The following is a 12500-nucleotide window of genomic DNA, read 5'->3' as shown; positions in this document are numbered from 1 at the left end:
GAGGGAGGGAGGGAGAGGGTGAGAGAGAGAGAGAGAGGGAGAGAAGGAGAGAGAGAGAGAGAGAGGAGAGAGAGAGAGAGAGAGAGAGAGAGAGAGAGAGAGAGAGAGAGAGAGAGAGAGAGAGAGAGAGGGAAATTTTTCAACTCATACAAACCACTTGATTCGAAACTCACCATCACCATAATAGGGATATCCCCAAGTGGTTGTCTAATGCACATCATTTCTTGTTCATTAAGACTCCAGTCCATTATGCATGTGGCAGGGGCAGAATATGTGCAAGCACGCTCAATACATTCTTTAGGGTAAATATTGAGGTCATCTGCCTCTCCTGCTCCAGCTGGTAGTCTTGGCTTTCCAATGATGACATCCTGAGGTGAAAATGTGAATGCATACATAAATGTGCAGTAATAACAATAATTAATGTACCAGTAAGGTGACATACTTAAAAAGAGATGGGGAAAAAAATGAAGAGAATTTTTTTCCTTGAAACCTTTAGCAGTAATCATTTATTAGAATAAAAAACATATCAAACATTTTCTATGCTATCATGTAAGTCTTCAAGATAATCAAATTCTAATTTTATTTGAAACTTTCCATTCCAAATTAAATTCTAGTTGTTGGAAAAGGACCTAAGTTATTCTTGCCAGATGCAGTAAAATCAATTCAATAACCACATATCTAAAAAAAATATGCAAAAATATAAACAAGATACTTACACTGATTCTTAGTGATATTCTTTGATCATTGGGGAGGCTAAACTCAAGTGGGGGAAGATTGTTGATAAGAGCCCTGAGCCCTTCACCGAGAAAGAAATTGAAGGACTCCACGTGAGGTGCAGCTAAAGCAATAATGGCCTGTAAGTACAAAATCAAAATCGATAAAATGTTTGCCCATCAAGTGACTATTAAAGCATTCTCTTTGTCTTTAATTAAAAATTATGGTGGTGAAACAATTGCAAGGTCCCTGGAAATTATTGGAATGAAGATGCTGAGTGAGTAATGTATTGTAAAACAAATACATGATTGAGAATAAGTTGTGATAAAGATTTCAAATACACCTGCAGTGGTTCCCAAAATGAGATTTTTTTCTTTTTATCATTATAGCTTTGTTCTCTCAAAATCAACTTGCAAGTTGTTGTGATCCAGGATAGATGACCTGCAGTGTTTGGTCTAGCTTGATTGTGGAGCAATGTCATGTAACTGTTACAGCTTCTATGTTATACGTTTTACTGAAGATTTTTTCACCCATTCTGGAAGGACTGAGCTTGGACAGTTTCCTCATTTGATGATTAAATGCCAGGGGGAACTGCAATCTCTGTCTATTTATTATGTGTAGTGAAAGAAATGGCCAAAAAAAAAGACACACAATAATACCATTAGAAATAAAATATTATCTACTGAACATTATACACAACCTAAATCCAATCATCTCTCTGTGCACTCTTGGCTCAGTCTAGCAGTGATGTGCCACCACTTACAGTCCTCCCATGAGCAATTACACACACACACATACACACAAAAAAATATATGTATAAATATAATATATATGTAAATTATATATATATATATATATATATATATATATATATATATATATATAATTTAGCAAGCCAGAAACACCCTTCAGGTTTATCCATGCACCTTACCTCATTCTGTTTTTCGGGTATTTTACCAAATTCTAGATCTTTAAGGTGTCTAAGAGACAGTTCGACTGATCTTTTCGAGTCCATGATGTACAATAGAACGTGAACTCCTCTTCCTCAATTTGATGTTGTTTAAACGTTTTCTCCGTCCATATACTCTAATTTCCGTCAAGGATTTGAGACTGTTACGGGGACTTTCTCCGTTACGAAGAAAAAGGGTCAGTCGACCCGGGTCTCACGTGGACAAACTCACAATTCACATGTAAACAAACACTGTGGAGTAAAGGGAATCGGTGTATAAATCAAAGGTGAAATTAAGGGATCCCTTGTGTAATGCCGGTGTTGATTTCCCAAATACATATAATATAATACAAAATATTATAAAGAAGTGAAAATACTCTTGGATATAAATATGATAATTGTACCATGGCTTTGATGGTGACCTATATTAACTACCGAAACGAAAATAAAGATCTATACCTGTTTCAAAAGATATGAATATGAGCATATTAATGATCTATGACATATGTAATCATAAACATATTCTATACCTACGTATATGCATAGACATAGGCATAAACATTCATAATATTTTAGGCTTGTGGAGTCTAAAGGAATAGTCTCGTTTCCCACCAAAACGATTGTTGACATTCTGTTGTTTTTTTAGGAACGGGAAGCTCGCACCACGTCCTTCCTGCATCTCGGTTGTGTTCAAGCGCCCTAAATTCACAATGGAAGATGTTTTCAGACTCGAGAGGCTTTCTTTGGTCTCCAAGATCTGCGTGGAGTTGGAGAACCACTTAGGAATCAACGATAAAGATGTTGGTAAGTGTGCGAGAAGTTGGCTTCTGCGTCTCATTCTGTATTAATTGATGGTTATTTTCTCTTTAGAATTGTCGCTTTTACATTTTTTTTGCCCCGATTTATTTTTGAAAAGTAAATGTACCGACTGAGTTCTGAAGTACACTTGGGGTAATAACCAGTCCAGGAGCACTTGTTACATCCATGTGTTGGCAGTGTATGGCTAGGATTTTTATGATTTTTTCTTTATTTTTTACATCTTGTATGTATTTGTCCACTCCTACTTTTTTCTGTGCTAGGTAAATCGTGGTCAAAGCATTACATTCCTGATATTGGTGATAATGACATTGATATACTAGTTATGATGTATATAGACTATGGTTAATCTTTACGGTATGTATGAACTAATCTAGGGCAAATTGAAAGTCATATTCTTGTAGAGGCCAAAAGATTGCAGTCTTCAGTACATGAAATAATCTGTAGACAGGAACAGTAATGACACAACCTAAGTCCATTCGGTGCTCCTGAGTTTCAGCTCTTGTCGTACATACTTTGGTGAAGACAATGTTTGTCTGGGAGTGTTAGGGCATGGAGCCCCTCAAACCTCCCCCAGGGCAGTACCCAAAGGGCACTCCCAGTTATTGCAACTTAGATTGTTGAATAGATATTGTGATATGGAGTTGGGGACTTGGATTCTGGCAAGTGCGTCTGTACTGTAAAGATTTACCTAGACAATTGATGATATTTTTAACCATGGTCATGATAGTGGAATAAGGGATAAAGTAATATGTTGCATTCCATTAGGGATTAAATCACACCACCATCACATTCATTGCTGTAGTTATTTTAAAATAGATTTAGATTTCTTGTTTTCTTTCTACACTTTCACACAAACACACACACTCACACATGCACTCACACACACTTACACATGCACTCACACACACTTACACATGCACTCACACACACACTTACACACACACACACTTACACACACACACACTTACACATACACACACTTACACATACACACACACACACACACACACACACACACACACACACACATACACATACACACACACACACACACACACACACACACATACACATACACATACACATACACATACACATACACATACACATACACATACACATACACATACACACACACACACACACACACACAAAAGAAAAAATCTCTCTTACAGTCTCTCTCTCTCTCTCTCTCTCTCTCTCTCTCTCTCTCTCTCTTCTCTCTCTCTCTCTCTCTCTCTCTCTCTCTCTCTCTCTCACTCTCTCTCTCTCTCTCTCTCTCTCTCTCTCTCTCTCTCTCTCTCTCTCTCTCTCTCTTGTTGAATATTGAAACTTCAGATCTTGATGACTTTTTTTGGAATTGCCTGTCCAGTTACTGATTATTGTTCAGAGAGGCACTAATTCTAATCATTGTTGATGAATGAATCCATTATCTATTCCAACAGCGGAGTTCATCATTGCCCTGGCAGAGAAGAGCAAACGCCTGGACAAGTTCAAAAAGGAGCTTGAGGAAAATGGAGGAGACCAGTTTGCTGTGAGTTGTCTTATAATAACCTTGCTGGTTCTGTTTGGCAATTTGGTTATATCAGCTTCATTTTCATTTCAAATAACCAATATTGTCTTTATCATTTTACTGAATTAATTTAGATGGTATCATGATGATTTTAAATGTGACTATCATCATCATTAATAATAACACCATCATCATGAATTACTCTTGTCATGTATAATTCTTGATTCAACTACAGGAATATCAAGTTGAAACTATATTATCTAATGGGATATAAATGCAATATAAATGCAAAAGTAAGAAAGTATTTACAGATATTAAATTATTTTAAGTGTGAAAAAATAAGTAAAGCTGTTATGACGAATTGAAGAAATAAGCCGATAGAGTACTGAGTAAAGAAAATGAAAAGGCATATATAGAGAAATAGAGCATAAAACTGATAAATAAATAATTTATGGATGGTAAGCTCACATGTGAAAATAATTATGCTGAAAGATTTAATAAGGTAGATGAATAAGGCTGAAAGTCAAGAAATATCAGTTGATTCTTATTTAAAATGTAACATCAGTAGAGCAAGAGCTGCAGAAAACATAGACAAATTATTTGTTGTGTTTTATTGAACCAGTGTTGTTTTGGCCTGCTAGGATATTCACTGAGAATAAGGGAAAGAAGTGGTCCATGGGAGGCCATCTTTTTAATCAGTTATTTGTGCTTTATTATCCTAAATCACTCCCTAATCATGGACCAAGGTAGAGCTAGTCTCATGTCACACTGCACCTCCCTGTTTCATCCCATGACTGCCCATCCTAACCCAACTGCTTGTTTTAAGTCTGATATGTTTAAAATGACTGATGTAAACAATCATAGGTCCTTTGGCTCTCCCTTTCCCACCCATATGTACCCACCTGTATAGAAGAAAATGAGGTACATAGACAAGTACCATATCCATTTTCCCACCATTAGATGTATAATAAGTTATCTTTAATCTGTAAAGAAGAATTTTGCCCTGGATGAAAGTTGAAAGATCTGGAGTTTTCAGCTGGGGGCCGCAGTCAGTTGCAGACATGACATTTTTTAGGAGTTAAGAAATACCCCAAATAAATATTTGGTGAATGAATACATTCTTAAAGTAGCTCTTGAGCTACTTGTTTTTTTTCTTGTTGAATGTGTTTTCAAATGCAATAGAATGGACAACCTCTTCTCACTTTGATGTTTTTGTTGATCTTGCAGGATTCATTTGTAGAGAGTTTGTGGAGGTTGATCCAGCACATGATGCCATCCCTCACAGCCGGTCCTGTGCCAGAAAAGATAAAGGAAGAGCCAGGGAAGCCAAAGACTGAGAAGGACTGGAAACGTGAAATGCTGCCCTTCTTGGCCTTGCCCAACGATCCCAAAGTACTCAACATGCTGGATGATGAGCTTAAGCCTAAGGTGAAGGAGGAGCCCCAGGCAGAACACCGTCTCAAGAATGGCAGTAACAAGGAGAAAGAGAAGAAGAAAAAGAAGAAGAAAGACAAAGACCGTGAACGGGAGAAGGAGGACAAGCAAGACAGGAAGGTGAAGCCTGACCCATCGCTGGAGGTGGATGACCTGATGGCCTTTCTAGAGTCGCATGCTCCCTCCAAGCAGAACACCAAGGCCAGAAGCAAGAGCAGAAGCAGGAGTAGGAGCAGAAGCAGGAGTAGGAGCAGGAGCAGGGAAAAGAAGAGGAAATCAAGGGAGAGGGAGAGGAGGAGGAGCAGAAGCCGCAGCAGGGACAGAGAGAGGGAAAGGGACAGGGACAGGGACAGGGACAGGGACAGGGACAGGGACAGGGAAAGAGACAGGAGAAGGTCGAGGAGCCAGGAAAGGTACAGAGGGAGGAGGGAGCGGAGCCGCAGCCGAGACAGGCACAGGGATAGGAAGGAAAGGGACAGGAGGGAGAGGAGCAGGAGCAGGGGGAGAGACAGACACTCGAGAAGAAGCAGAAGCCGCAGCAGAGACAGAGACCGAGAACAGGAAAGAGGAAGAGGAAGCAATCGTGATGCCTTCATCAACAGGCCGCCTGACGAGAACCCTGTTGTTGGGAAGGTAAATTTTACATGCTTTCTGCTCTGCATAATCTCCCATATGCTTCACGTGATACTTGTTTATTCTGGAAAATGATTTGATCTTCAGATTTCTTTTCTTGATATTTTCTTTGAAAAATTTCTCAAGTGAAATATTAATTTCTTAAGATTTATTGCAAACCAATCATGACACAGACACTATCCCAACTAATGTTCCCTATATTGATTTATAAATTTTTAATGGTAATTTTTCTTCACAAAGTCCTCTACAGTGTTAATAATCCTACTGATTCCAGCCCCTCCTCTCACATTAATCTCTGCTTCCTAATATTTCCCATAGGTTTATGAAGGTAAAGTTACCAACATCCTCAACTTTGGGTGCTTTGTGCAGCTGGAAGGACTGCGAAGGAGACTGGAAGGTCTGGTCCACATTTCACAGCTGCGCAGAGAAGGGCGTGTGACAAATGTGTCAGATGTGGTAGTGAAGGGGCAGAAAGTGAAGGTGAGAGATTCTCCTTCCAGGAATATGACGACAAAAGAAAATCTCTATTAGTAATTTAGTAACAGTGTTAAATGGTTAGCTCTTGAAGAAAAAAACAAAAAGAACATAAAAACATTGCAGGTGAAATGAACTGTAACAATTTTTTTCTCATCAGCATCACTTCTCCACTTGTCTGATATCTAATCATCTTATTGCAACACAACAGGTGAAGGTCCTGTCTTTCACGGGCCAGAAGACGTCACTGTCCATGAAGGATGTTGACCAGGACACGGGTGAGGACCTCAACCCCAATGTTGCACCAATGGGAGGAAATAGCCAGGATGAGGATGCCATGAGGAACCCAGACAGACCCATGTCACTCATGGAGCTGACCAAAGGTAGGTCCAGATGCTTATAAGATTCATGTTATGCAGCATCTCTTTTCTTGCAGGAAATAATTCTGTAAAATTTCATTAATCTGTATTTTGATGGTTAATCAGATTTGAATATCTCTGTTTTTGTCATATAAGTGAAAAATTTTTCATGTGCAGCACTTCAATATAAATCTATTGGCAATGAGGAGAGAGGATGTTAGCTAGCATAACAGGTTGTCTTTCAGCATTTAAACTGCTTCTTCCTACATACTCAAATAAAAATTGTGTACAGTTTTGAATGGGAGAAGATATAAGTGATAGAAAGGGAGTAATTCATCTGGTTTTCCACCCACAGGCACAGATGAGGAAGACTTGGCTACGTACAAGCGTGTGAATCGCATCTCGTCTCCAGAGCGGTGGGAGCTGAAGCAGATGATGGCAGCAAACTGCATCAGCAAATCTGAATTCCCAGACTTTGATGAGGAGCAGGGTGTGATGGGTGGAGAGGATGATGACGAAGAGGATGTGGAGATTGAGTTGGTGGAGGAGGAGCCAGCCTTCTTGCGTGGCTATGGGAGGGTTCGAGAGGAGCTGAGTCCTGTGAGGATCATGAAGAACCCTGATGGGTCTCTTGCACAAGCTGCCATGATGCAGAGTGCCCTGGCTAAAGAGCGGCGTGAGGTGAAGATGGCTCAGAGGGAGAGCGAGATGGACTCACAGCCTTCCAACCTTGGCCAGAACTGGAATGACCCTCTGCCTGAAACCCAGAGGATAGATCCGGCCATGTCACGTGGCATGCCCACACAGCAGCAAGAGGTTCCAGAGTGGAAAAGACATATCACAGGTAAGGCTTACTAAGGTTCCCCAAAAGAGATGCTCAGTAGAACTATTCATTTACAGATTGAATATCTGAAGAATATTTTGCAATGGATGGTCAGTTTGCCAGTTTTTGATAAGTGATCTTAGAATTACAGAATAATATGCTTTTTAATGTGATTTGCAGGTGGTACAAGAGGATCATACGGTAAAAAGACAAACATGTCCCTTCTGGAACAACGACAAAGCCTCCCAATCTACAAGCTCCGTGACCAGCTGATCAAGGCTGTTCATGATAACCAGATTCTCATTGTTGTTGGGGAAACAGGGTCAGGGAAGACGACCCAGATTACTCAGTATTTGGCAGAAGTGGGTTTCACAGCCAAGGGTAAGATTGGTTGCACACAACCAAGGAGAGTGGCAGCAATGTCTGTGGCCAAAAGGGTGTCAGAGGAGTTTGGTTGTCGCCTTGGCCAGGAGGTTGGCTACACTATCCGATTTGAAGATTGCACCAGTTCAGAGACTGTTATCAAGTACATGACAGATGGTATGTTACTGAGAGAGTGCCTCATTGATCCAGATATGTCCACATATGCATGCATTATGTTGGATGAGGCTCACGAGAGGACAATACACACTGATGTGTTGTTTGGTCTCCTGAAGCAGGCTGTTGCCAAAAGGCCTGAGCTAAAGCTGATTGTGACATCAGCCACCCTAGATGCAGTGAAATTCTCTGAGTACTTTAACCAGGCTCCAATCTTCACCATCCCTGGCCGCACCTTCCCTGTTGAGATTCTTTACACCCGAGAGCCTGAGACTGACTACCTGGACGCAGCACTAATCACTGTGATGCAGATCCACCTGGCAGAGCCTCCAGGGGACATCCTTGTGTTCCTTACAGGTCAAGAGGAGATTGACACAGCATGCGAGTTGCTGTATGAGCGCATGAAAGCCCTGGGTAGTGATGTACCTGAGCTGATCATCCTCCCTGTGTACTCAGCCCTTCCATCCGAGATGCAGACAAGGATCTTTGAGCCTGCCCCCCCTGGCTCCAGGAAAGTTGTCATTGCCACCAACATTGCTGAGACCTCGCTGACCATTGATGGTGTCTACTATGTTGTTGATCCAGGTGTGTGTTTGATTGCATTACTGTTGATATAAATTAAGGTAAGCTGCTATTGATATATTCTTATGTCAATTTATTCCTTGGTCTGTGAAATTTGATTTGATTTATTAACTTTCTCTTTCTCCTGGGATTTCAGGATTTGTGAAGCAGAAAGTTTACAACCCCAAGACAGGCATGGACTCCCTGATGGTGACACCTGTCTCTCAAGCTGGAGCCAAGCAGAGGGCAGGACGTGCTGGTCGCACAGGCCCTGGCAAGACCTACAGACTCTACACTGAGAGAGCATACAGGTAGAGTTTTATCATCTTCCAAGGGGAGAAGTGATCGTGGTTGGTTAAGGTCAAGGCCAAGGGTTGGATTTTGACTGAGGTTTACAAAGTATATATATATATATATATATATATATATATATATATATATATACATATATATATATATATATATATAATATATATATAATATATATATAAATATATATTAATATATATATATATATATATATATATTATATAATATAATATATATAATATATATAATATATATATATTATATAATATATATATTATATATATATATAATATATAATGATATATATTAGTATATATATATTATATAATATATATATATATATATATTATATATATATATATATATATATATATATATATATATATATATATTATTATATATATAATATATATTATATTATATATATATGTTATAATATATATATATATTAGTATATATATATATATATATATATTAATATATTATATATATATATACATATATATATCTTCTTTTTAACGGTAGGTTCATGTCTGAGCCGCCGTGGTCACAGCATGATACTTAATTGTAGTTTTCATGTTGTGATGCTCTTGGAGTGAGTACGTGGTAGGGTCCCCAGTTCCTTTCCACGGAGAGTGCCAGTGTTACCTTTTTTTTTTATGTAATCATTCTCTCTATTTTATCCTGGCTTGGGACCAGCACTGACTTTGGGCTAGCTTGGCCACCCAGTGGCTAGGTAGGCAATCGAGGTGAAGTTCCTTGCCCAAGGGAACAACGCGCCGGCCGGTGACTCGAACCCTCGAACTCAGATTGCCGTCGTGACAGTGTTGAGTTCGATGCTCTAACCATTCGGCCATCGCGGGCTTGACGATCATGGGCTTCCATGATTTTCTTGGCAAATTAGAGCGGTCGTTTGCCGTTGCCTTCCGCCCGGTGTTTTTTTTATTTTTTATTATTATTATTATTATTATTATTATTATTATTATTATTATCATTATTATTATTATTATTGAGTCACCATCTCTATTTACCCAGCACTGACTTGGGCTGGCTTATCTATCAAGCGGCTAGGCAGGCAAGACAGTCTGGAGTCCGACGCTCTAACCATTCGGCCTCCGCGGCCCCCATATATATATATATATATATATATATATATATATATATATATATATATATATATATATATATATATATATATCTATATATAAATATATATATATATAAATATATAATATAATATACAAAAATATAAATATATAAATATATATATATATATATATATATATATATTATATATATATATATATATTTTTTTTTTTATTATTTTTTTTTTTTTTCTTTTTTTTCTTTTCTTTTCTTTTCTTTTCTTTTCTTTCTTTCTTTCTTTCTTTCTTTTCTTTCTTTTTCTTTTTTCTTTTTCTTTTTCTTTTTTTCTTTTTTCTTTTTCTTTTTTCTTTCATGTATACATTTGGATTTCATGTATTATATAAAGCTGGGTTGAGTAGATAATACTGATAAGAAGCAGTAGTTGTTACATGAAAGGTGTATATATAGTGTAGTATTCTTCATCATATAGATAGGAAATCATATATGAAATTGTAAGCAAATTCATTACAATGTTCAACCTCACCAGTAAAAGCTTACTTGATTTTCATTCCTAGAGATGAGATGTTGCCGACAAGTGTGCCAGACATTCAGCGGACAAATTTGGCAGCCACTGTGCTTCAGCTTAAAGCTATGGGGATTAACGATCTCTTGGGCTTTGACTTCATGGACCCGCCCCCCACAGATGCTATGGTCATGGCACTGGAAACCTTGCATTCACTAAGGTATGTGAAGGGAATGTATGTGTTGATAGAATGCAATTGCTAAGAGAAAAAAAATGAAGTAAAGTCATTTTTATTTCCAGTCTCCATGCTTATCCCATTGAGTATTATACCACATGCATGTTTTTCCCATTGTTATTTGTTCATTTTTACTGATAATAAGAATGGCCAAGGTAGTTATATTAATCACAGTTCAGCATTCATCCTGTAAATGTCAGGTTATTCATATTCATTTATAACTTTCTTTGAGAAAAATAATGTGCCATAGCCATTCTTTGATAATAATGTTAGTAAATGAGAGTGTCATATTTTTTTAGAGAAAAATAACTGGTTGGATAAGGTATTGCTAAACAGTGCCTCCAGGCTGTGCACATGGCAGGTTTGTTTTCAGGCTGTACATGCTCTGATAAAACTCTGGTTAATGGCTTCAATACAGAAACATGATAATAGGAGGCCTTAGTGCTAGTTTATGGCTAACTTTAAGCATCCAGCCTACATAGTAATAACTATGAATGAAATGAGATAGTGATGTCTTCAGTGAAACAGCTGTTCTCCACATGTATGCCACCTGGATGAGCAGAGTTCATTTTGCTCTTGAGAAGAGTAGTTTAAATAGTTTTTCAATGATATGAATACCTGACAATGTGATATTTGTTATAGAAGACCCTTAAAACTATAATATTGAAAATGTTGAGAAGGATTTGACTCTAAACATTCTTACCCTCTTCCCCCTTTAGTGCACTGGATGATGAGGGTCTGCTGACAAGGCTGGGGCGCAGGATGGCTGAGTTCCCCCTTGACCCAAACCTTTCCAAGATGCTCATCATGTCAGTTCACCTGCAGTGTTCTGATGAAATCCTGACCATTGTCTCCATGCTGTCTGTGCAGAATGTGTTCTACAGGTGAGGATGTGCACTTTGGCATACCTATTTGGTTGTAATTGAAAGATAATTGCAGATGATTGTTAAATTAGAGGATGTAACATTTCAAAAGCTCATCCCCTGATTCATGTTAATCTTGTTGTCATGTCTTGAAATTCATATCCATCAAGTCCTGTGGTGTACAAATGCTCATTGGACTCATTTTTGTTAAGTTGTTTTTTTTCTCTTACTGGGATGATGCAGTAAATATCTTGGTTTATGTTCTGTTTCTTGAACTAGCTTCAAACATATTTATAATAGTCTTTATATCTGGATATGACCAATTTTCTTCCTTTGATTATTTCTTGAATTTTCAGTGATTCTAGATAGTATTCTTTTTATTAATTCCATTGAAATATCCTTTATCGCATAAGGCAACCAAAGTCTACACTGAAACTAATCCACCAGTTGAAAGGTTTACCCCAACATCCTCTTAGAAATGCCAAATATATTGCAAATTAAGATACTGAGAATGAAAAGTATGATTAACCCATAACTGACGGGTAGCATTCATAGAGGCCGGGGCCTCGCTGCCGGGGGCTTATATCGTCGCCCTAGCATGCGCAACCACTCATGCCAGATACCAGCATCCCATGCCGTTTCTTCGTAATACTACGAAGATATGTTGT

General features: G+C 38.2%; 2 protein-coding genes across 2 annotated transcripts in view; one reads left to right on the top strand and one right to left on the bottom strand.

The window, feature by feature from the left end:
• The window catches only part of LOC119599364 (DNA-directed RNA polymerase I subunit RPA2-like), a 27627-nt gene extending 25705 nt beyond the window's left edge, over positions 1–1922 (bottom strand). Inside the window, exons 1-3 of the mRNA XM_037949133.1 lie at positions 1646–1922; positions 717–854; positions 174–368 (exon numbers count right to left, since the gene is read on the bottom strand). Of these exons, the coding sequence (XP_037805061.1) occupies positions 174–368; positions 717–854; positions 1646–1729 (417 nt within the window). The 5' untranslated portion in view covers positions 1730–1922. The remainder of the gene's footprint in view (positions 1–173; positions 369–716; positions 855–1645) is intronic.
• A 361-nt stretch (positions 1923–2283) lies between these two features.
• LOC119599363 (ATP-dependent RNA helicase DHX8-like) overlaps positions 2284–12500 on the top strand; it is a 13805-nt gene continuing 3588 nt past the window's right edge. The window contains exons 1-10 of the mRNA XM_037949132.1: positions 2284–2467; positions 3928–4016; positions 5223–6062; positions 6381–6542; positions 6748–6919; positions 7251–7739; positions 7899–8840; positions 8974–9127; positions 10787–10954; positions 11689–11853. Of these exons, the coding sequence (XP_037805060.1) occupies positions 2374–2467; positions 3928–4016; positions 5223–6062; positions 6381–6542; positions 6748–6919; positions 7251–7739; positions 7899–8840; positions 8974–9127; positions 10787–10954; positions 11689–11853 (3275 nt within the window). The 5' untranslated portion in view covers positions 2284–2373. The remainder of the gene's footprint in view (positions 2468–3927; positions 4017–5222; positions 6063–6380; positions 6543–6747; positions 6920–7250; positions 7740–7898; positions 8841–8973; positions 9128–10786; positions 10955–11688; positions 11854–12500) is intronic.

The sequence above is a fragment of the Penaeus monodon genome, chromosome 42 (assembly GCF_015228065.2).
Source record: "Penaeus monodon isolate SGIC_2016 chromosome 42, NSTDA_Pmon_1, whole genome shotgun sequence".
In the NCBI taxonomy this organism is placed as follows: domain Eukaryota; kingdom Metazoa; phylum Arthropoda; class Malacostraca; order Decapoda; family Penaeidae; genus Penaeus; species Penaeus monodon.
The sequence above is the reverse complement of the archived record's forward strand: the minus strand, read 5'-3'. Positions and strand labels throughout refer to the sequence as shown.